Source organism: Anopheles gambiae, chromosome 2 (assembly GCF_943734735.2).
Source record: "Anopheles gambiae chromosome 2, idAnoGambNW_F1_1, whole genome shotgun sequence".
Taxonomy (NCBI): domain Eukaryota; kingdom Metazoa; phylum Arthropoda; class Insecta; order Diptera; family Culicidae; genus Anopheles; species Anopheles gambiae.
In genome coordinates this window covers 75,364,252-75,389,362 of record NC_064601.1, presented here as the reverse complement: position 1 = coordinate 75,389,362, position 25,111 = coordinate 75,364,252, and the positions used below count along the sequence as shown (strand labels likewise).

The 25,111-nt window shown below is 42.2% G+C and overlaps 1 protein-coding gene across 39 annotated transcripts in view; it reads right to left on the bottom strand.

The window, feature by feature from the left end:
• Positions 1–25,111, bottom strand: part of LOC1275761 (CUGBP Elav-like family member 4) — a 320,099-nt gene that overhangs the window by 139,689 nt on the left and 155,299 nt on the right. For 4 of the 39 annotated variants that reach the window (XM_061648924.1, XM_061648902.1, XM_061648907.1 and 1 more), the window contains exons 1-2: positions 12,143–12,483; positions 10,130–10,982 (exon numbers count right to left, since the gene is read on the bottom strand). The exons of 33 other annotated variants lie outside the window; for them this stretch is intronic. Coding sequence is in view for 5 of the 6 variants with exons in the window: in XM_061648902.1 (XP_061504886.1) it covers positions 10,130–10,186 (57 nt within the window). In the remaining variant the exon portion in view is untranslated. Of the gene's footprint in view, positions 1–10,129; positions 10,983–12,142; positions 12,484–25,111 lie in introns of those variants that run through there. 2 more of the 39 variants (XM_061648903.1, XM_061648937.1) reach the window with 2 other exon arrangements.

The following is a 25,111-nucleotide window of genomic DNA, read 5'->3' as shown; positions in this document are numbered from 1 at the left end:
CCGGGAGAGCATTAAATTAAATACAGAAAAATGCTATTTGTCTTCGGTGCGGATTTATGTATAAACACACAATAAATATAAATTTCGCCACCAAATCGCGTTTGGCCGTGTTAGGATATTTCTTTTTATGCTTCCTTTTTGTTATGCTATGTACCATGGAAGCCCCTAAACTGGATGGGAGCAATTGTTGTACCACACACAAGTTGAGCATTTTCCTGGCCAAACAAACGGCAACAGTACGCAATGCAAAACTAACCCATGGCGATAGGCGTGTCATGGAAGCATACAGGAACTGGGAATAAAATTAAAGCAACGGCAACCCTCAATAAGGTGTTGAATTTGTGTACGGGTAAGCGGTACTAAACTTGTCGAATATATTGTCACTGTCTACTGGCGGGTGGGTGCCCACTTTGGCACCACTCATGCGGTCAGTTGATAATGGAGGTCCAGATGAAAAGGGCCATCGACGAGTTTTTTTAAACCCGCAGCACTACTTGTAGTGAGCTTCTGACGCTTCGACTGGGGGAGTGTTTGCAAAACTATTGAATTTAATAGTGTTCACCCAGACTAACCCTATTTTGTCGTAAATTTTCACACCAAATGCAGCCGAGCCACGCTAACCCGTTCCATACATGAGCTGTTAAAGCAATGCATTTTAAAACCATCCACACTAAGCGCCTACAACTCTTGGCTCTAAACGGAAGGAAGTGCTTCCGAAGCACACGGCATCGAAAGGCAAAAGGTGAAATTATAGTGCAATCACACCGCCACAAAGCCAAATCCTTTCCACCTTCTTTCGGGACGACTTGTATCATACAAGCAGCTACATTGGGTCGAAAGGGTTCGTTCACTGCCATCAAGCAAACACACCGCAATTGCTAAAGGAAGGAACGAACATTCCTTGGGGATTATTCTACGATTTTTTCCCCATTGCTTAGGATGCTTTGTAGCGTCTGTCGAACCATTCAATCACACTGCTAGGACAAACGGCCGATTGGAGAAACGTTCTGCCATCTTTATCCACACCGCCGGCTGACCTTTCCGTTGGCCATAATCGTTAAATTATATGATTGGATGGAATGATCTCGTAAAAGCAGTAGCTGCAATTGGGCACATGACATCCGACGGACACTCGGATGCCCGTGCCGACACACCGAAAGTGCTGAAGTAAGTCAAAGTATTTCACCAAAGCTGGCACAATTGCCACTCGAACTGGGACGTTCGATATCGAAAAACGAACTTGTCGACACTCGTTTTTCTGACAGGTTTTTTCTCCCCGTCTGCCGTACGCTTCGTATCGTGCACTTCGTTTTGTCCACTGCGTTGTCCACTCGAGCAAAGAATAGGACTTTTTGCCTCGCTCTCTTTTCAGTTTATGCCGGGTTTATGCGCCTCCTTAGCAACGAGTCCTTTTTTCTGTCGCTGTCGTTTCGTTTCGTTGTGAATGTTGTGCTAAATGTGAAGTGGCTTTCGATGGGTTGCTTCGGTTCTGATGTGCAGAATGGGTGCTAATCCAGAGGGGTTTGAAGCTGCACTGTTCGCAAGGCAACCGTACGAACACATTATCTTTGCTTGACCGTTGCTGCACAGGAGCAGATATAGTAAATCCTTTATTTACTGAGGATTTTGTAAAACACCCCGCTTTGCCTGCAAGGCCATTTGAACAGCGACCCACGCAAGAACGCACACATTCTCGCTGTTTGTGGCGCTTTGACTTTGCGTTTCCGATCACAACCACTCGATGTGTTTGAAAATTAAGTGTCCTTTGGAGGACCTCCCTCCCTGTTCTTTCAATCCCAATCCAATGGCAATGTTGTTCCAAAAAGTTGGAAAATTAGATTGACTACTGAAGAAACGAACGTTCACATTAAGTGAACCACACTGTCAGGCGCTCAACATCCATGATATAGTGTCAGGTTCGCATTTATCATCGTCATGGTGTGTCGTCGTAATGAAGGGTGCTCGTCGATCGATGGGAAAACTTTTCAAATTATCTCATAAAATCGTCAAAAATCGATAAATGTAAATGATGCTATCCGGGGGTCGTCGGACAGGGTGTACTTGGCTGGCAGCACGGTACATACCGACCTCTGTTCCCCATATTCGAAGGGATGTACTCAGTGCCAACTGTTTTTATTACCATCATATTTCTTCCAGCGCATCATCCTTGTGTCATCTTACTGTCCCCTCACTACCCCACACACGATGACGAGAGCACTAATCATGCTTCCATGGGTATTTCTAGGTGCTCTCCGTTGCTTACGCCCAAAGACTCACCCCAAGGCCACAATTGCTTATATTTGAAAAGTTCTAATTTCTATTTGAACCAAGCCTCTGTCTCTTTCTCTCTCTCCCCCCCTCTTTCACTCTCTCTATTCCTCTATCTCTTTCTTTCTCACACACAACGCCAACGTCCGGCAAAAGTACGGGTACGGTTTTGAGTACATAAGTGATGGTTCTCCTCAACGATGTTGGTGTTGGTAAATTTCCATTTTCCCGACCTTCGACGGTAACTGACAAGCGTCATCTTCAGGATCGGAGGGAAACTCCCAAGGAAACCAAAACCCACCGCAACCATCACAACCGCCCCCCGCCTTCAGGTGCTTGCGCACACAGTGTAGGGCAGAACCGTCGAACAGTAGGCAGTAACGATGCCCTCCTGATAAAGTATTCTAATTTCGTACTCTAACGACATCGCTTTGACAACAGAAAGCCGGTAGGCAAGGGGAACCCAACTCACCCTTCTCAGAGCAGCAAGGTTCAATCCAAGGAGAGGGGGTGAGCACGATCGTAAAGCATTTTAAATGGCAATCTCATTTAAGGGTGTATGCAAACCAGGTTAAAATTCACAAAACAACCCATAACAATTTGCTAAAAAGTTGTTGTGATTTTATACTTGTTTATATTTCATCACATTGCAAAATACACTGAACATAGAAACAGAAACTGTAGAAATAAAACACACAGAAAGATAAAATATCACTTTATCTTCTGAACTGTATGAAGCTAAAGTAACAATACTTCAAACGCAAAAAGATAAATATTAGGTTTTGTTCCATCCCTTATACCAAAACTAAATACCTTCAAGTCTGCCATTTCGTACTTGCCCAAGGTTTGGCCAGCCTAGGGAAAAATAATTGAACTACCACTCCCACCACCAACGCAAACCCATACAACCACCTCCTGCCCAGTATTCAGTTTATTCGGCACTCGTTTAAAGCAATCCACGCCCTTAAGCTATTCCCTTGCTCGCCGCATCACTTTTTCCTAGCTGCCAGTGTTGATCTGGTGATTTCGGTCATGGTTTTTAATAATTTAAGGTTCGTAAATGACATGCTCCTAACGTTTGTGTGTGTGTATGTGCCTGTGTATGTGTATTTGTGTTAATACCGATTCAGTTTCAATATTTGGTTCCATTTGCTGGGTTACAGACAGTGACGGTGACATCGACAACGACGAAGCGTCCGTTGCTATCAATAATTTAAATTATTTCCCTATAAGATTATAGGGGTTGACAGTTCTTTGCCGTCGCCATTTGGTGTCGCCCTGTCGTCCGTATCGTCCGTGCTGGAGAAAGTCCCTTGTCTTGTGTCTCCTTGGTTTGATGAAGCGACTGATAAAACATCGAACGGGAACCCCTTCTTTACCGGATCTCGTAACGCGTTCCTGCCACGATGATGGATATGTGTGCCGTGTCTTTGCTAATGCTAACCAAAGCTATGACGGCACAGGATCGTAAATGCGTGGACGAACGCTGCTGCCAGCTGTCCCGTGCTATTGTGACATGTGAGCAACACGTCGCTCGAACCAGGTCGCTGGTTGTATTGACACTGGCATAGATTATCATTTTGAGTTGGAAGGGTTTCGGTGTGTTCGTTATCGGAACGTTGAGTATTTAAAAAAAAAAGCAAACCCCAATGCAGGGGAACGACCGCAGTCGATATTTAATAGGGGATGGAACGAATTGAGACACCTGCAGGGTCCACCCGGCACTGGTGCGAGTGGGTGGGAAGTGATGGCACGTGTTGCGTGAATGCTAGCTGTCACTCTAATGTAGCCGTGCCCCCGCACAGCTGTCCTTACCGGCAACAAAAAATCGTCCTATTCACGCCAACCGTATCATTCGAAGTTGAATAAATTATTTTCCACCCCGTAAAGGCACGCCGTTAACCCCTTTTGCCACCGCTCGAGGGCTTTCCACTGTTCGACTTTGTTGGAAACGCGGCGAGGGCAACGTGGCAGCGCGGGCAAAGACAAACTAATCACCCTGTCGACCCTCTGTAGCTTTGCAGAGGCTCGTGTTTCGACAAAAGTGTGGCAGAGTAAAAAATTTGATATTGTTCGGCTAGCATTCCAACCGAAGTTGAAGATAGCTCATAATTACAGCAATTTTGGTTTCGTGCTTCGGCGGAAGTTTCCTTTTTCTTTCGTGCCGGATCCTTTCGGAGGGAGGATTTGAGAAAGGGAGATGGGGGCAAAGTAAAACGCTTCGCCCTGAAGGTCTTGGTCCCCTTGAGAACCGATGATGATGGCTCAATTTCTTCGAGGTTAAAGTGTCTCTTTCCGTGCCGGGTGAAGTTTTCTTTATTAAAGTGTGCCATAAATCATTCAGCTGATTGGAAATTAGAACACGCACAGAGGAAAGACTATTGCTCCAATGGCACCATTCGGTTTGGTGGAGACTACGTAAGTAATCATCCGATGAAGGATATCATTAAAGAAAGAGCTCTTGAGTTGATGAAAATGGGCCATTTTTGGGCAGCGATGGTTTCACGCACACGCAATTAGTGAACCATTTTTGGTTGGGAACAAAACTTTGGAAAACGAGTTGTCAGCTGAGCCACGTTGCATACAATATTACGGTGAATTATACATCTATCGTGATGAAAACAGCTTTGTTATGTTATTCAGTAGCTTTGGAAAGGTTCTTTTCATGCGTAAAACATTAAATTATCCGCTTTTGGAAACAAATCTTGATGATTGCTATTATTTAAATTACAGACGGTTTCATACAATATTAAACCATTAATTCATTCAAAACAACGTCTTCTACAGCGCACCATGGAATGAAATTTTCTATAATCGCTAAGAATAAATTACAATAAAAATCATTCATATTCAAATAGTCTTTCTTAAAAAATCGTCAAATATCCAATGCAGACCATGCACGTTTATCACTTTACGTCTAGAATTTTGGTCAGCACTTTTACTCGCCATTTTTCAACTTTTCCGAACTTCACTAACCAAATCCAACATCCACCTGCACGAGAAATTTAAATATTTTCCTGACCTAAATCTTCATTTGCATAGGAACCACATTTTTCCCGCAGCTTTATGCTTGCACCATTTTTGTGGTGTGGTGGATGGGATTTTAGGCGATAGAATTCAATGATCACACCTTGCGTAGCCTGAAGGTGATGTAGGCCGGTAAAAAAATGCGTAAGCTTAAAATAGATTTTACACGGGAAAAAAAGGAAAAGCAAATAATTCTGACCAGCAGGAAAGGTAAGCGACGAGCTATTTCTTCCCGCGTCTGACATACAAAGCCATGTAAATTCACACATACACCAAGCAACCAGGTATCGGCTCGGTTGATAAAAAATGGGCAAAGCTTAAAAAAACACACTTAAGTGGTAGAGACCTTAATAAGATTTTTCATTTCTCGGTATGTATTTACGATGTGACATCCACTGCTGGTTCCATCCAACCCCACTTGCTGGATGTACAAACCGTGGAAGGAAGTAAGAAAGGAAGGAAAAAATCTTTTAGAGGAATTGATTTCCGCTTCTTGCGAATCCGCACACACACAGCTGGAAGGCACGGTGCGTAATAAAATATGCAACACCTCTAACAGTGCGTCTCCTCGATTTTTGGGTCGCCTCTTATTTCATCTTGGGCAAGCAATTTATGTCAGCGTTGCTGGCGTGAGATAGGCCGCGAAAAATAAAGAGACACCGCCGTGTAGCGTACATGAAGACACTGACACAGCGGGCGCCATCGCGCAGCGAATGACGAATGAAGCCAAGTTAAGGCCGAGAATCTGCCACTAAATTGTCCTTGGCATGATAACTTTGCCGTGCCGTTGCGTACGACACATCGCACGGCGTGCCGAAGCAACGTGACAAGAAAAGGATCGCAAAGTGGAAAACCGTTTGGGGCACGGGTGTGCAAGACGTAGAGTGTGAGACGATGAGCGAAAAAGAATGAAGTTGATAAAATATTAACACGATATAAAATGAACATTTTTCTGCTCATTTCTTGATCTTAAGGATTCAAAGCGATATACCCGCGGTATATGCATGAGATGGGGAGAGGAAGCCGTGGGACCGTGTGTTTGAGGGTGGCATCGTATCCGGTGGGTAAAATATGAACATAAAAGCTGCCATTTGACACTGTTAAATTTACATTCGGTTACGCTACGTGGGTTTTTGTCATGAGGGATTTTTTTTCTTCATTTTGACTTCGCAAGCCAAATTTCATAGGATGGCACTGGTTCAGAAATATTCTCTGGAGTATAGTTTCTAAAGAAACATACTTTATTAACGAAGTCTTTGAAATACCTTGAAAACAATCGATGTTGCGTAATTTTAACGTAAATAAAATATTTTCAACTATTTCACTAAAGATCTTCTTAGTTTTTGAAATGTGAGAATATATCAATAAACTCTTTCTTTTAAGCCCTCTTCCAGAGTTCATCACGTGAAACACTTTAATTAGCACGACATCGCTACTCAAATGTATTCATTTTTTACTAAGCCCAGAGAGTCACGTAACCACGTAACCATTCCAGTATTGTAAGTGTAATAGTAAGGGTGCGTGACGTGTTTGATTGCCTCGTACTACAGTGCAATCCGCTTTTATACCCTTTTGGTCAAGTATTTCCCTACTCAACCATCTATTTATTGTTGCCCTATTTCACGATAGTCCGGCTAAGGTTCACACAACATGGCTACAAATGCATTAAAGAAATGGCACCGAACTGCAAGCCTCTAAGCAGTACACTAGTTACGCGTTGCTACCGCGAATTTGCGCGTTTCGCAATGAAATCAAGTTCGCCCATTAAAGCGATTCGGGATTGCGTGACAAGCATCGCTTCGCCCTGCTCACGTCAGTACCGGAGGGAGCCGTTACTTCAATTGGGATAACGAAACGCTCACTCCCCCTCCAAGATCCACTGACCGGGATCAGCTGTTTTCCTCGGCGCGTATATATGCGTGTGTAATGCTGACGTCATAGTACGTTGCTCAAACGCTTCGTAGTACACGTTTGTTTTGTCAGCAGCTAGAAGATCGTATCTTTATTTATTTTTATTTGCTATTGTTACGACGCTTAAAGAGCTTGCTGCCAAAGCTTATACAGTATCTACCTAGCAATTTTGGACAGTTTTAGCTTGGTAGAATGGAATAGGATGACAAGTTGGGGTGCAAATTTAATGATCGGCAGTTAACTACGTCTGCCAGCTATTGCCAAGCTAAGCACAAATAAGGACCCTTTGCACAAATGGCGACGAAATCGGCATTCGCTCATAGCACAGGCCACACACAGGCACAGGCGACGACGCAAAGGCTCACCAGCCCAAGAAGCCAGCAGCAAACGGATCCACCCACTTTTCCTGGTGGCTCTGTGCAGTAGTAGGCCAACGCCCGTTTGGCCGTGCCAGGCTGTGCTGTTCATGCTGGCACGGTGGAAAAAAAGGCACAGGAGGCTGGTCTGAGCATTTCGTCTTTGCCAGCACTTTATCGTCGTTGTCGTAGTCTTCACCTTTGCTCGTGGCGCTCTCCATTCACGGACGACGATAACTACGAAGCAGAAAGACACGGCACGAACGTCGAGCAGAACCGGGGCCAACTTGAGACCAACCGGTCGCCACGGTTTGGGAAAAATAATCACAAGAAAACTCGCTCCGGTTTTTCCGCCAGGCGTGAGCGAGAAGGCCCGTTCGCTGGGAAAACACGCTCCCACTCATCCCAACAACCGGTTGCCGCTCTCTGGCACGGCGTGATTGAGACAGTTTTTGGCCCTTTCTGTCATTCGGGCCGGGGTTTCCGAACGGTTCGGTTTCAACTTTGCCGTTTTCCCGGCGAGTGGTGGTTTCGTCCTTTCGCTGTGCTTTCGGCAGTTCAGTTTTGGGGCGACGGTCGCTGTGGCTGTGCTTGTGCTGTGGCACTTTCTGCATGTGGCTCGATCCATACTTTCTCACACACACCTAAACACACACACACTTGGTAACATACGGAAAATAAGGCTTTGCTTTGCAAACGCAATGAAAACCAACGATTTCAACGGTTGCACCGGTGCAATTGACAGTGCGACTGGTGTTCCTTCGGAAGGTAGCACAGCACTTGCTATTGTTCTCACTCCCAGCTTCGTGTGAAGCTTGTTGGATAAGTTTGTTATACATGTTTAAAACGTTTAAGTAATGCATTTCCGAGCTTCCTAAAACGATTTCCTGCCCAATCGTCCTGCTCTAGCCCGGTTTGCTTGGAAAAAATCGAAAACGATTTTATGGATTTGTTGCTCCGAAGTTTTTATGTTTATGGCCATTTAAGGCTTGTCAGTTTGGTGGTCATTCTGTGGAAACCGATATTTCTACCACTTAAGGCAAAATTTCCCTCTATCTGTTACAACTTCCATCATGCCATCTTCTGGCACACCATCTTTGGAAAAGGGCTAGCACGAAAGAAGAGCCACTTCAGCCGCATAGCAAGAGAAATCGGTATGTTATGTACCATCTTTCCCTCGCGCCTACGACCACCAAGCAACCGTTATACACTTTCTACACCCTCCCCCCCAAAAATGGGTCTGGGATTCGGAAACACGAATGATTGCTGGAAATTTTTATTCCCTACGCATCAACATTATCTGTTCTCTTTTTTGTGTTGTTGCTTCTGAGGCCCCTTTCCCTCGGCTCGGGATTTCTTCCGGTCGGACCGCTGTTGATGCCACTTGCCCAAACCCCGGACACTGCTCTACATCACTTTCACGCAACCCCCAAGAGCCAAGTGAATTCCAGTGAAAATGAGGGAAACACACTCGCTTGCCATTACTGTATCTGGTCCCCTTCCCGGGAGGAATCTTCTGCTTTCTTCGAGTGCGTAGAAACTCAGACCCAGTCGAGAACACGGCATCCGTGTGTATGCGCTAAGATGAGAGCACCCATGACGGACCGAGGAATCGTTGTTTATGTGAACCATAATGTGAAAATCGATAAAAATTTAAACGGATGAATGAAATGTTTTATGGGGGCGGTGATGTGGTTCTGCTATTTTCTGCCTGCATCCTTAGCCCAGCATCTCCCATCCCGAAGATCTCGGGATCTTCGGTATGTGTTTATTTGTTTTCGTTGCTTTTTCGCGTGGAAGGAGACGGGTTTTTTTTTTGTGAGTTCAACTCAACTACGCTATTTTTGTAGCTAGCTGGTGGTGTTTTTCGGTCAAACCCTCGTCATAGGGCTGACCAGCTCCGGTATGATCGATCGACAAACTGCGGCATTCCGGCAAAGTTCATCAGTGGACAGTGAACAAGTTTGTGATATTTGTGCACAGCACAAGAATAACATTTTTGTTTGTTTTTGATCAAGCTAACCAAACGTATTCTAGCAAGCATTGAATGAGTGTGTGTGTGTGTGATGATGCGTGATAGCGTGGTGAATAAAATATTTGACCAACTTTTGTATCTCAACTAATATTGAATGCATTTCAATTATCAATACAGTGCCGATATTTGAGATTCTTGAATATTTTGATGTGATGAAATAGGTATTCTACGATAACATTTTTTTGGTTCAATAACAAAAACTCACAAAAAGTGTTTAAAAAGATTGTGCAAAAATATTCCCCAATATTTTTTACATCGTCGTCCTTCGTATCATACGATTGCGACGATGGAATTTTGCAATTCTGGATCATCTTCTTATCGTACCTTCCACGAAATTGTACGCCCACGTGACCAAAGGTTTAAGGTCGTTGGATTCTCATACACGAATAATAGAGAAAAGATAATAATGCTGGGATCACCGTCATCTTTCCGACATGCCATGCTTGGGTATTCATATTTTCTTTTCTTTCAGCAATAACGGGTGAAGCTCATAGCTACTTAACGTACGTTGTAAAAAAATAAGTATACTTACAATAACTTGAGGAAAGTCAACTTTCCCTTGACGCACAACTTCTATCATGTGAACCATATGGAATGTATTGATTTCACTAGATGAACAATGGGATATGAATTCACAATGTTTTGCGACCGAAATTATTTCTGTTTGATTTTTCACTGCTTGGTCTCTGCTTGCGGTTTTGCTTGGATGCTAAAACCGAGAAGCGTCAATCAAATGTAACGACAAACCCTTCTATACCAACAGCTACGCTGACGATATTGCACTGGCACAGTTGGTTGCTGCCCCGTGTACTGTACTTTGCCTCTGTTCTCCAAGACGCCACTGGATGGAATGACACTGTTTTGATGGATCGATTGCACTCGGGTGATGTGAGGGAAATAGAATGCGGGCTACTTGCTCGAACGCACAATATTGTATGGGTTTACAACAAAGATTGCATCATGTGATACAGTTTGTTTTGGAATGATCACCGAGCCTGCCTAAATTTCTGCTATTGAACGCTTCTGGTACTTTTCTAGCTTGGACAAATGTTTCTAGGAAGATTCGAGCGTACTTTAAATGGTTTAAACTTTATGCTAAGTTTATACTTCAATACATATGGATTTCAATTCGTTTGCTCGGTCACTTTATCACTTTCACCACTACGCAGGAATTTGATGCTTGCTTTCGCTTCACTTTTGTGTTTTTTTTTTTTATTTTTTTTTCTAGTGGTAAGATGCTTCAACACAAGACGTTTTGCTATATGCACAAACACTCACACACTAAAAAAACACGACATACACGGCATTGAGTTTTTATAGATGATTTGCGTGATCAATTTGCACGGCACTATCCACGGATGCTCTAAGCACAAACTTTCAAACACCTACCAAAGATAGAAAGGAAACGTTAACACTCGCGATTCAGATCAGGAACGATCGTTTAAACAGCGCTTGGTGTCGGTTCCCCGAAGTAAAATTCTAAATCTTAATTCTGAATGGATCAATGAAGCATTTAGCTACAAAACCATGAAGAGCAACACGAAGCAGGACAAACAACTGCGGAATGATTGATTGATTACGTGCGGCTGATTTTGTTTGAAAAAGTAAAACAACCTAAATGGCGCTATTGCGTTTGATTCTGCTGCTTTCTTTTTTTCTTCTTCTTCAATTTGGAATCACTCCATGGGATTTACCCAATCGTGTTGTTATTTTATCCTTCCTCTGAAACAAAGAACCAAAAGCTGGTGGATTGCAAAACCAAATGAATCACCCACGAAATGACTTAAATCTTAACGATGATTTATCTAGGCTTTTGGCAGGCTGCGGCTCCATCTGCCGTAGTCGAAGCATCGCCAGAAGTCTGATCCTGGAGCTGACGTACACAAGACAAGGAAGGCAAAGTGCAAAAAAAGCACAAAAAGAATCCAGCCTCTGATGGGTTTTCGCTCGCCAAAGACGAAGAAAAATTGCCAGTTGAAATTTATGATAAATATGCTCATCAATAAAAATAATGAGACTCGAGCGCGCGCGAGCTAACATATTGTTGGGATTTGGCTTGGGCCGGGACAGAGACTTCGATGCGCTAGCGCTTGACGAAAGGGCGTTTCGGGAAATGGGATGCTTGCTGCGGATGATTCAATTTGTGTGAAAACGAACACTCGAACATCGTTATTAGCAATGGGATGGTAAAAAATGGAAGTCAATGCTTGTTCCTTCATTCAGAGAGAGGTTATTAAGAAGCAAATACTTCTAATGTTGAAAACGATTTTGCTAATCTTTCGGTATCAAGCCACTAGGTATGTGAGGAATATTAAAGTTGCGTGAATCATTTAAACCATCGCTTGTAATTATAGAATTGTCTTTCGATCGACGGTTAGTAGTATGCAGAACGTTCACTTTTATCACTAAGCCACTCGTTTGCAAACCTAAAGTTGCCACGTTGTCACGTACACATTTCACATCTATTCACAAAGTTTCACGTATTGTTCTTCCCTAGCGCCTTAAAGCCCCACGTGTAGTTGATTTAGCGAAGGGTTGTGAGTACCGTAAGTAAGATCTGCCACTGCGATCTTGCTGCGTAGTCGCTGAGTCGTATTTTTGGGGGATTTTGCGTCCACCGCCACCGAATCGCGGTCGTGCAGGCGTTGGTTGGCGCTCGTTCGCTTTTTGCGTTTCGCTCCGGAAAACACAGACACAGCTTATACAGACAGATAATTAAATATAACAACAAACAACAAGTGTATATGATCACGACTTAACTATACAAAACTCAATTGTAGACTGAAATCTAATGTTTGTTTGTAAGTAGGTAGAGCAGCCGGAGGACGGATATCTGTCTTTTTTATGACCGTTGCATGGGGTAGCCGCGAGGTTCTGGCAGCAAGTACCGATGCGCGGTCGCAGCACGCTCGGGTTTTTCCTGCCACGGCTTTTGGTCGGGCCAGCAACGGAAACCCGACGGGCGGTCGGTGTTCGCTTCGTTCGCACTCTCACGTACATACAGGTGCCTGCCTGCCCTGCTTGCTGGCTCGCTCGCTCGCACACCCACCGTGGTTGGGCTCGGAAAATTCGTTCACTTTTCTTGCCTGGGTGAGGGTGGTCCCGAACCGAGAACCGATTCTCAGAAAGGATGAAAATTCCAGCGTAACTTTTTCCCCTCGATACGAGGCGAGCAAACAGCGAACCCTCGGACGGATGCGAACCAAGTCCTGTGAACCAAGCGGAGAGCAAGTCGGCATGCATACCGAGCCTTTTTCGAGTAGTGTGAGTGCGGGTGTTTCAACGAAGGAGAATTCGAGCAGTTAACGGGCATGTCCCGAAGCGTGCGGTTTCTCCTTCGCAACACTAACACTGTGGAGCGAACGTAAACACGCGCTCGTTCGCTACCCCATCTGGCCAAACAATGTAGCTACAATGTACCAGCGCCGGTGTTCCCCGCTCGGCCCGCTTACAAACACAGACGCGAGAGGGTTGGATGTAGTGCGCAGGTGCGTCACATTCCACGCCACTACACAAGGGACGCGTGTTCGGGCACGCTGTGAAGAAACTTCGGCAAACGGCACACTGTTGATTCTCCTGCAGCTCCCGAGCGTTACATAATTTCCTGTCGTCCGCTGCGCCCGATCAGCACAATAACAACGTCCCCCTCTGCCCCTTCCCCAAGATAATGGAACCGATAAAAGGGATGCTGAATCCGGTGGTGTGGTGTGGCAGCTTCGGAACGACGGTGCACGACTACGGCGACTACGACGACGACAACGACAGCGACCACGGCACGGTGACCTATACATCTTTGTACATGTGTGCATGGCAGGCGGCTTTTCCGGCAGGGCAGCACCTTTCACTGCACACACAGAGGCGGGGTTTTCCGGCTGCGAATCATGCGCACACATACCGTACCGGAGCGGAACTCTAATCAATGTGCCGCGGCTTCCCCGCTTCGTTGCTGCTCCATGCCGCTAGCATCTTCGATTGGATGGGAATCTATCAGTGTTTTCGGAGTTCAATCGAAAGCACTTGGGTTTTGGTAGGCATAATGCAATGATATGTACCCAAAAGCGATGTTTCGGAACAATAATTTTATGTCCTTATAGGTTTGCCTACCAATTCATAGTGGAAGAAGTCGTCTTTTGTGATCGATTTGATAGTCCATAAAGGCCTGCCTTATTGTCGAGCAGACCGAGCGCACGTTTCAGTGCTACCATCGTGACATATGTTTTCTGATTTATGATAAATTGAAACAGAAATTAACAGAACAAACTGTTTTTACATAATTTATTTTAAAACTATCGTCTCGCGAACCGTTTTACACAGTTGAAACCATTTTTCCATGCTGTGTGATGTTGCAAATAACCAAGCAACGTGAAAATTGATGATGCCATAAAACCCATGTTGATCGATTATTGTTTTATAGCAAGAGAACAAAATGAGCTACGAGCTAGCGCTTGTTTTCCATCAGAGTTCAACAATAATTCGTCATTGTACATCCTTTTTTACCATAAATGATCCATCATATGAATAGAACTGTGCTGCAAAAATGTTTTACCCGCACAAGAAGGGTGATAATAAAAATACCCCATAGATACCGATAACGTTGACAAACAAATGTAGGCGAGGGTGAAAAATCGATACTGCTTACCCATCACATGTTTACCCTCGCCTGGCATCGAGAGCGGAAACCCCTTCGGGATTCGAGTAAGGGTGGTCTTTCAATGAGTAAAAGCAATGCTGCGTTGCAGACGGCGCCCATAATTGCCTTATCATCAGTATCATCTTGTTTTGAAAGTTTTCTTTGGCATTTTTATACTTCATCTTGCTCGCTTCAATCCATTCAAAGGCTAGCGCTCTGCGACCGACAATCATACATACAAAAAGAAATGCACACGCACACATACACGCATATATACTTTCCATTTCCAATGATCTATTAATCGTTTTTCCAAACAGTAAACCACTTATAAGAGAGCGTTAACGTAGAAGTGTTCCCAGTGGTATTATTTTTTTGCCTTTTTTTGTTGGTACCTATGAAAGACAAGAGTCACACGAGTTTGGATTCTGCCCGGTAAGACTGTTTCCCCTTTGATCCTGTGAAAGAATGCTACTACATGGTTCTACCCGCCTTGCCTCAGCTTCAGTTTCCCAGTTCCCAGAGTACGGTTCAGGGTCGCTATGACTTCATTACGGTACAGTAGTCATTAAATAAATTAGCAAAGTTAAATTGAGGAATGCGGATGCGGCCGAGGTTTTTGGACGGGAAAAACCACCGACAACGGTGTGGTACCACACCACGCGGCAATCACGCGCGCGGTGTGCGCGCTTTCGGCAGCGCTAGCCACGCGTTTGTTGTTTGCCGTTTCCGTGTCGTCTGTCGTTTGAGCCGGCTCGATAAAACGCCAACTCAGCATCACTTCCGCCCCCGCTACGCATTTATGCTTCATCGGAACAGTGTTACTGCCAAATAAGAGGGCAACGGGGAGAAAGGGATGGTGTGTATGCGCGCGTGCGTGGGTGCGTGTGTGTGTGCGGATGGATTTTCTCTAGTGGAAGTACAAGATTGTAATCGCTGGAGTTGAAGCTGAACAGTTCATGTAGGGCGAGCATGAGCAGGTTGTGTGCGAGAAGAAAAAAAATGGAAAAGTACTCGATCGCTGCACGCGTGGGCATGTGTTTGGTGCGTTCGAATCATAGACGAGCATGTCAAGTGTTTTGTTTAGATGATAGGGAATGAATGTACGACAGCTTTCCATATGGTAGCGCGAGGTCTTTTTTTAAAGAAGATTTAGTAAAAACATATTGGAGACCTTCTCTCTGTGTGTGAGTGTGTTTTTTTTGTTAAAAAAGTTGTGTTTAGTTCGTTTTTTAACAAAAAAAAAACACACACACTCACACTCGACTTTTCTTCTGCTTTAGCACAACAGCCGTTGTCGGGTGAGGTCTACCTGCGCCACTTTCAGTGACCTATTGATTACCCATAGCAGGATAGTCAGTCTTTCGTATTTTGGTACGGTCCATTCGGGGTTTGAACCCATGGCAGGCATGTTGTTAAGATTTTCGAGTTGACGACTGTATCACGAAATCGGTTTATCAAGAATGGTTTATAACTAAAATATATAAAATATTCAAAGCAAAACAAATGGTCAAATTCAGCCATGTTAATGAGGTCAAGATGAGATAATTAAGTAATGAGGTATGGAATGAACCACCTCTTTGATTGTGTGTAAAAATCGATTACACAATTTAAATATTAAAGATTGGCTGGTTGAGGAATCTTTATAAATGTGTATGTAACGGTTATCAGAAGACCAAAACAAAATACATCAATTTCTACTGAATGGCAGACTGTATAACTGTCAAAATCAAAATCGTAGTGGATCGCATTGCGAGAATCGCCTGTACTTTTAATTAATCAAGATGCAGTATAAACTATACATTCCAGTGCATCATAACACTTTTTGTTAATGAATTTTGTTAATACTGCAACAACCACAACAAACTGTGCCGAATCTGACAATTGTGCAATCGAAGATAACAATAGTGTTATTAAATTGGACAGAGCAGCTTACACCATCTGACGTGTGATCAAGTGGTACACAGCAATGTTTATTCAAAAAGACGATTGTTATAAACATGTAGAAAATTGTTTATTGGACTGGTAAACTCTATTTTTACAGGTATCACTTGGTTTAAACATATTCATTGATATAAAATCTTTTCAAGTGTTATAACATAAAAATAAATGCTTAAGTTATAGCTATGCACATAAGAATTAGTATTAAAACTTTCAGATGCTTAATTTTAATGATAAAATTGCAATACAATATTAATTATATACTCAGCGATTGCTATTTTATAAAAAAAACGAGTACATATAAATGTTTAAACCTCTTGATAGTACTTATCCCTTATGCTACTGTTCATCGGTTGGCATCGCAATGAAGCTGAATATCCTTGAAATCATGATCCTGTTTTCCATGCTGATAAATTCATTGGACCATATAACAGAGAGGAGGTAAACAAAAAACAACTCACGCAGAACATAAAACAACTCCGAAGAGAGCCACGCACTCTTCGCCACGTCAAGAAATCGGATATTTATTAAAACAACGCAACGGTGGAAAAACAGAAGCACTTCAGGAAGGATCACTATTCAGGGTGGATATATCCGTAGGCGTCCGGCACTCGAGTGTCCTTCAGCAGGCCGTAAGGCGAATTGCGTCCAACGGATTGATAATAAGATTTCGCTCGGCGCATCGAGCTGTTATAACGCCGCTGGCTTTTCGCTTCTTTTCCAAGCGGGCTTTCTTCTGTCAACATGCGACTGACCATATCCCCGTTTGGATGGTTTTAATTAGCTCCTGGAAGCTGGAACTGGAGATTCACAGTCAGGCGCGTTTCCCTTTCTATTGCATCGGAGTAGTAGAAAATGGAATCCGAGACCAATCCTGAATGAAACCGTTCGCTAAGAAACTAACAACATCATCCTTCGTCCAGATCTCATGAAACGTGTTTTTTTTTATAAATAAATAACGCCCTTGCAGCTCGTTTTGCCTTTCTTTTCTTAGTGCCTGTTTTGCGTGTAGGTTCATCTTTGTTATTTGGTGATATTGCGCGATCTGACTACTGGACAGTTCATTGTAAATTTGATCATATTTCGTCGTTTGCCGCTTCTGGCAGGTAGTAGCTTAAGATTTTCCTTAGCCCAAAAAACAGACGTTGTCAACGGGAATAGATCCAGTTTCAAACTAAATTAATTAACCATTGCCTAAAGCGTCTCTAAGACGAGATTCACGTGAATCATGGCTACAGCCGGGTGGGCTATAATTTTATGTTTCATTATGCAAACACACCAACCAAGCTCCAAAAGGTCCCGAAGCTGGGAGTAGAATCAAAGGAAGTAAGTGACGCAACAGTCCAAAATGTTCATTTTCTAAACAGAAGCCGTCAAAAAGCATTCAGCAGCATTTTGAATGCTTTAACTTACATCACAATCGTACGGCTTGTGTTATACAAACTTTCTTCATTATAATTTACCTCCAGGGGAACCTGTGAACTTTCTTTCTCTCACTCTATCTGTTTGTTTGACACATTTTCTTTTTTATTATACCTACCCGTCCCAGCCACGCTAATGGTTTGGCTAGCAGGAAAATCGGGCAGGTGTCATAAATAAAAATATAATTTGATCCATACAAGTTAATTCGGCCGTGACACGCTGGCACCGAACCATGCCAGCTGCACATCGAACGCTGCCGATTGGCCGACAGCACTGATCAGCAAAATTGACAGCGGACTCCGTCGCGGTGCCCGGCGAAGATTGTACTTCTGTTTCGACGCGGCATAAGATCACGCCAGCGATATGCTTCAATATTTCCCGTTAACACATCGTTCGTTCCGGTGACTCGATTCTGTGTGACATTAAATAGGAGGAAACTCCCATCATCCTGAGCAGTCGGAGAACTGTGTTTTCGTGGGAGTGAAACCTACTGCCCGTTTTCCTCATTTTCGTTCCGCACTCTTCCACCTCGCCAGGCTCCAGCCCTTGAGACAAAAAGTGTAAGAATCTTATCGGCGATAATGATCTGGAAATGTCATAATAATTTCATCAAAGCGTGAAATAAGAAATATTTCACCCTCAACCAGACCAGGCATGGAAAAATCGTTTTTCACTGGTCAGCATAAGCATCGGCAACATTGTCTTCCCTCCGTTCTGAGGAACGGTTGAAGCGGTCATTTTCCAGCCTGCCATCCCAACTCATGTGTGTTTGTGCGTGCCTGTGTGTGTGAATGCCTGTGTTTTGTTGGTTGAATTTTCTACTTGGTCCTGGATTTTGTTTGTTTTGTTTTTCTTTCCCTGTCCAGACCGTAGTGAAGTAACGATGGTTGGCGGCGCTTTTATTGTGTTTATCTTTTCCACCAAATCTATGATAAACACGCGGGATTCGTTGTCGGCGTTGTACTATCTCGATGGTAGATGTTCATGTCTTCAGTTTCTTTTTTTTGCAGGAATATTTCCTTCTCTTGCTCGCACTCTCAGATTATTTCTAACGGTAGCACTTCCCATTTCACTCATTGTGGTGTGTGTGTGTACCGGCGTTTTCCTCCTTTTTCCCATTTTACCCATGTTTTTTCACGATCCATCGTCATTGCACTGTTGCAGAGTTTATCGCTCGATGGCGACGAGACAAAAGTGACTTTGTTAATCCACCGTCCCCGAAATGGTCGTTCCTTCCGGCGATCGTTTGAAGTTTCGCATACTACCTCTTGCTTCGTGCAACACGTTATCTCCTTTCCTAGCTCCTGGTCTGTCACAGGATTTTCTTTGTCACTTTACCGCGCCAAACACTCATCAGACGATGGGTGGATTACCAAGCAATTGTCTCTAGTGGATGCTGGGACGGTGCGGTAGTGTTGAATCTCTCCGTAGGAAAACAAAAACAGGCATGTCATCTTTCTTTTAACCAACCGCAAGATGTAAAATTATGTGGTTTTACGAATTTCTGCGAATAAACGAACGCTCGTGGGAGTCAAAGAGAGCCTAGCGAAACTGATGGTGGGGCACGTTGTGAAATATCTTAATTACACCTACAGGGCGACAGACTTTTTTTACGGTTAGTAGTTGTTGTTTTGTGCTTGCTAACCCGTATGATAGCGTATTATGTTAGATTGGGGTTTTAGTGGTTCTTTTTTGTGTGGTGAAAAAACTAAATTATTCACTGTGCGTAAGCAGAATTATCCAAACTATTATTTTCATAATATTTTATGCTTCATGGTAGAATTTCGAAAAAATCATATAAAATAATTAGATAACAAATCATTATCGATAGAAAATCTTGTTTATTAAATTTTTTTAAAATTCTACGTGGCTATATAACATTTGTTAAACTTCAACACCATGAGCTTGCAGTTGTTATTGTTTACGCTTTAGAATTACGCTCAAACTCAGGGGAGACATCTTCAGCCAATGTGACGAGGGACGGAGCGGTTTTGTAGCCAAATTACGCAGATTCTGCAGGCTATGGTAAACGGCCAAGGAAGCGATGATTTTATGTTTACGATTATTATTTTTATTATAGCACGCTGTGATTTCTTTTATTTGCTTTGCGGTTTTGCTGTGCGTAGAACGAAATGAAGTGTTCACTTCTATTATTTTCACAAAGTCTTAAGGAAGCAAACATTGTGGGAAATGTCACTGTTTATGCTCGGTTGTTTAGAGCCCGCCAACTGCCACGTCATGTCGATGGCGGTGATGTGCTCCAGCCTTAAGAGGTTTTATTTGCAGTAGAAACGCAATAATTGTTCATGGTCGCGAGGAGTTTGAAGTACGTTAGATAAATCCCAAGTCGTCTTGAGTGGGTCATATTTTTACAGTTGAAAAAAAAACTTAGTTTTAACTTATTTTTTTATTATTTGATTATGCCTAGTAACAGCATAATTAGTATCTGGCAATTCACAATTTCAATTCAAAGTTTAATTTGCAGTGGTTATTCTACATATATGTTATAAGAACATTATTATACTTCAATAAACACATTTTAAGGTTGAAAAGCGGTTTTCTTAGCGATAGTTAAATTAATATTTACATGATAAGAAATTAACGTAATATTTAAAAGCGGATGCTTCAAAGCCCGAAAAAATTGAATTATGAAAGATCATTTGTCCTGCCATCGCTTCTTTTCATCTATCAAAACAACAGCTAGTGTGGTAATAGCACCATACAATCTCAGCAAAACACAATAAAGAATCATCTGTAGAAGGCCAATTTATTTTATTTAGATTTAATTTGATTCGCTTGAGTGAAATGCTATTAATCATATTTTATTCCAACTGGAGTACCTTTTCTTTCGATCCTGAATCTCGTGTTTTGATTTTTACTTGCTGCTTTAAAAAGCCCATCATGCATTGGAGTGGGCAGGTAATGTAAAAAGTTTTACAACCATAGATTCATTTTCCATCACCCGACTTTAGACAGCTGCGTGGTTCAATGGTATGACCATTTGCTAGAGAAACAGAATGAGCGAAATAACCGAGAGGGAGTGTGGTCTCAAAATGGCTTAGAAAACCCGAACAGTGTCAAGATCAATCGCAATGAGAAGAAAATAGAAATTATGTAAATAGTTTCATGCTATAAAAGCCAAGTGAAGTTGAAACAATGTATAAATCATTGCCCATGCGCTCGTGAAACGTGGAAGCTGTTGCGGTCTTAAGTGGTTCTTTGATCCCAGTTTGTATTCCGCTCCGTCCGTGCTTGGTAAGTGGACAAGGTGAAATACAGATCCGATTCACCATCTAAAAAAAAAACGTATCGTATAGGGAGTGTAGGAGGAAAAGTTTCGCCAAACAGCAATTACAAAACGTACTTACCGACGTTAAAAAGTTACTTAACGATCTTTACTTCACCACCGTTTCTTACGCTACGGATAGGTTTGCAATTTATTTCTTCAAGCCATTGCAATCATCATCATCATCATTATCAACGGCGTCCACGACTCATTTTTATGTGGCGTATTTTCATGTTCGCGAAGCGAAAATGACCATCGAGAGAATCACGCTGTAGCGAAGGTATGTAATCTTACAAGGAAAAGTTTTTTAGACTCCATTGTCCTTTTCAATTTGGTGCAGCGCTTGGTAGTTTGCTCGCTTCTAGTAGCCAATGCACTAACGATTTTAAAGAACCTGTGAATTTGAGTAGAGCGTAAAAGGTAAGGTTGTTCAAGAATAAAGACAGAAAAAGAATCTTTATAGCAAGTCTCGCTAAAATCACCTTTCGAAAATGGTTACAAATCTCCAACGCAGAAACTTTCGATACAACAAAGTATTACACCCATAAAAATGTGTTACATTGTGCATTTACTTGACATGAAAATAAATTTTATGTTTTCTTACAATGTACAAGCAGAAAGTTTTAAGAAAGTTGTTTATGTTGCAGCACAATCTAATTCGTTCATTTGAATCATACTGGCGTCTCACTTCTCGGGATTGTATAACATATAAACCAATTGTGCCATTTGTTCATTGTCAATGAACGAATAAAACAGATAGGCACTATAGCTGTAGAATGCATCCAAAATTGAACTTAATAGCGTTTGCAATGGCTTCTTTCTTGTTACCAAAATTTGTCAATTTTTTCACTTTTTATGTTCTACTTGTCGTAAAAGATGTTGTTGGAGATACGTCTTGCCAAATATGAATCTCATGTGAATTTCTATATATATATTCAATCGAAAACATCTCAGGCAATGAACTTAAACTTTGTATAAAAGTTGAGTAAAAAACACGTTATAAATTTCAATGCACTTCCATTCCACCACCGCTGGGGATGCTAAATCATCACGCTCTGTTCATAACTTACGATCAAATATTCAGCACCGGGCTGAATTGATGACACATAAACCGTTTTCCCGAGTCAGTTTAAAAATCACGAAACCAACACATCTCAGAACCCTTGGCAAAATTGGTATCCGTCGATTGGTCGATTCTGTCCCGTTCGATCATTGTCACGTCGGGATGAAACCATTAGTAGCTGTAGTGGTTTGGGACATATACACGGAATCGACAATATATATATCTGTTCCTGAGCTCGTGCCGGCTGTGGTTGCGGGGCGGATTTTGCCATCCACCACCGGCAGTTCATCACTAGCCGGACACACATAAAGCGCACTGCGAGCCCACGGAAACCGATCATTCGTTCCGAGTATCGTTCTACCGGGTTCCCAAGGGTTTCCGCTCCAGCACACGAGTTGCCTGAGCGAATCGATAAGTAGTGACAGCAAGGTTCACAAAACCGTGCATACGTGGACACCCGGTACACAGGGAGGAAAAAAACATCCCGAAACAAACATAAATGGATCGAGCTGTGGGAGGGAGAGAGAGAGAGAAAGAGAAAGAGAAGTGAAAACGATATGACAGTCATAATCGTCAACCATATTTTTCCGTCATCACCGGAATCCTTGCCGTTCGTGCCGGGCAGGGTGTTCCTTCTTGCAAAAGATCCTTTTACGGGCTGATGGATATGTACGGTGTCAAGCCGGAAGGGGTATGTGAATTGGAACGGTTTTATGTTCTTGGGGATCGTGTTTCGCTGAACGCGGATGAAGAATTGCATTTTCACAGGCTTGCAAAACCCATTCTAAATGATGGTGAGAGCAGGAGTAATTTTAACCTTCTCCATGAGCAAAATTTATTGATCGGCAATATATTAGCAGTGAGTGAAATGGCCATACGGTCCAAAATAAACCATACGCAACAGTAGACCAGTGACGGAGTCATGGATATGACACTGTTTCTCAAAAAAAAAAAAAAAAAAATGTGCAAAATTGCTTGTGTGTGAGAAACGTGTGAATCACATTCGGCATCAACTTTCATGCCGTCGACAAAACCGCAATGCATGACTAACGGCGTGAACCAAGCAAATGCTCAACATGGTGCGAACATCACGCATCACTTTGAGAAAAATGAAAAACTGCTACTCTTATGACTTTAGAGGCAACGTCATCGTTGCAATGCCGACTGTAAAAATGTGAAACACACACTCACATATCCAAACAACACGCCTGGCAACAGAAATGCAATCGGTGTAGTGAAGCAAATCCAATCGTGCGTTTATGAGCAAAACATGTACCAACGGTAATGAAACCAATTATCGATATAAAATGTTCTTACAGCTTCAGCCCAGAGCCGATTGCGATAGCTATTGTAAAAAAGGCAGCTACAGTTTGACGCAAGCCCAAAAACGTTTCACACATCTTGGGACCAAAGCGAGTTTTACGCTTTATGGCATACGGAAAAACATGAACTAAAACCGATCGATCAATACGAAATGACGTCCAGAGGATCTGCCACGCAGCGTGAATTAGCTTTAGAGTTTTTTTTATGTTAGCACTTTTGATCTATTTCATTTAATTTTAGGCAAAGTACTGCAATTTATAGTTTTATGGTGGTTGATCTTGTTTTTTTTTATTGATGTTGATTTGATTGATATTCACAGTATAGGGATTGTATTCAGTAAAACTTTTAAAATAAACTGTTTAAAGGAAATGTATTGTTTTTTTTTTTAATGCAAATATTGGTTTCACGTGAACAATAACCTATTAATAGTCGATAAAGATTGAAAACATCGTCACGATCCGGACACTAACACGGTACCATTGATATGCAATCTTATGTTATTCGAAGGAAATTTGAAAGCAATGTACTTTATAATTGCCTGACATATAAATGACAGTGGTCTCCAACCTGTGGTCTGTGGCGTTAACAAACGTGGTCCGCGAAAGAATACATGAAAAAAGCTTATAACTATACTTATCGTGCATTTTTCCTCTTAAATGTAAGATGAAATTTTCAACATGCACGTCTAGAATGAGATTTAATTTTATTTTTTATCAAAAACTTTGAGCTAAGACTACAAACTGTATGCCCTCAATGGATGGATCACGGCAAATGTATTTTCAAAACCAAGTGGTCCGCGATCCTAAAAAGGTCGAAGAGTACTTCCTTCGAGTTTGGTTTAATGTTATTTTAGAGCTGTTTTAGAATTAACCAATTTGCAGTTGAGTTCCGCTAAGCGAACAAGTTTTGACGCACAGTCCATCAAAAAAGGTTGTTTTTTTCCATTAATGAATTACAGTGGAGCGCCGTTTATCCGGGCACCTTTTATCCGGCTTTCCGTTTATCCGTGCTGTTAAGAAATGACAGTTCAATACAAAAGTGATATTGGGTTATGAGGAGGATATTTGAAAAAGCGGTTATAAGAGCATATTGTCATAACAAAAAACACTATAATTCTAAACTAAAAACTAAACTCTAAACTAAAAAAATAATTTAGAAGTTAATAAAAACTGGGTTATTTTTATCGAAAAATAAGAAAAATTTCCAAAAAATAACCAGGAATTGGTGATAAAACATACCATTTGACTCATTATCCGTGTTATTCGCTTATCCGGGCTTATTAAATTTAATACATTTTAAAACAGTATTTCAAACCTCTATCTTAGACTGTTTGACAAAATGTTTATGACATAGCTGTACAAAATATCAATTATATATGAGTTGACATAATCGTATATACGCCGATTTGGCGTTTGTTTACATATTTTAATTGTATGCATCGGGCTGAAATAATTTGTAATTAAAATATTTGTGGTATGCTGTTTTACAAGGAGCGTTAACATGACTTCAGCCACCAACTGTAAAGCTGCGTTCAAAAAAAACTAACCAGTGTGATGAAGACCTTCAATATTGTACAAAACAGTTTGGAATCAATTGCACTTACCAAGTAACTAGGACCATCAACTAATTTCGCAGGGTTAAATAAAAACACCACAAAAATAAATGCTCAACTTTTACTCTGCCATCACGCTTGACGCACCAAGGGCAACCGACACTTTGCTTTGTGGCACTTAAACGTGCCTTTGTGCGAGTCGAGTAGTTTTTGCTGTCTTTTGCATTTCCAATTTCCAGAAATTTTTCTTCATTTTTTTCGTTCAATTCATTGACAACGGTATTATTTGAGAGATCCCAC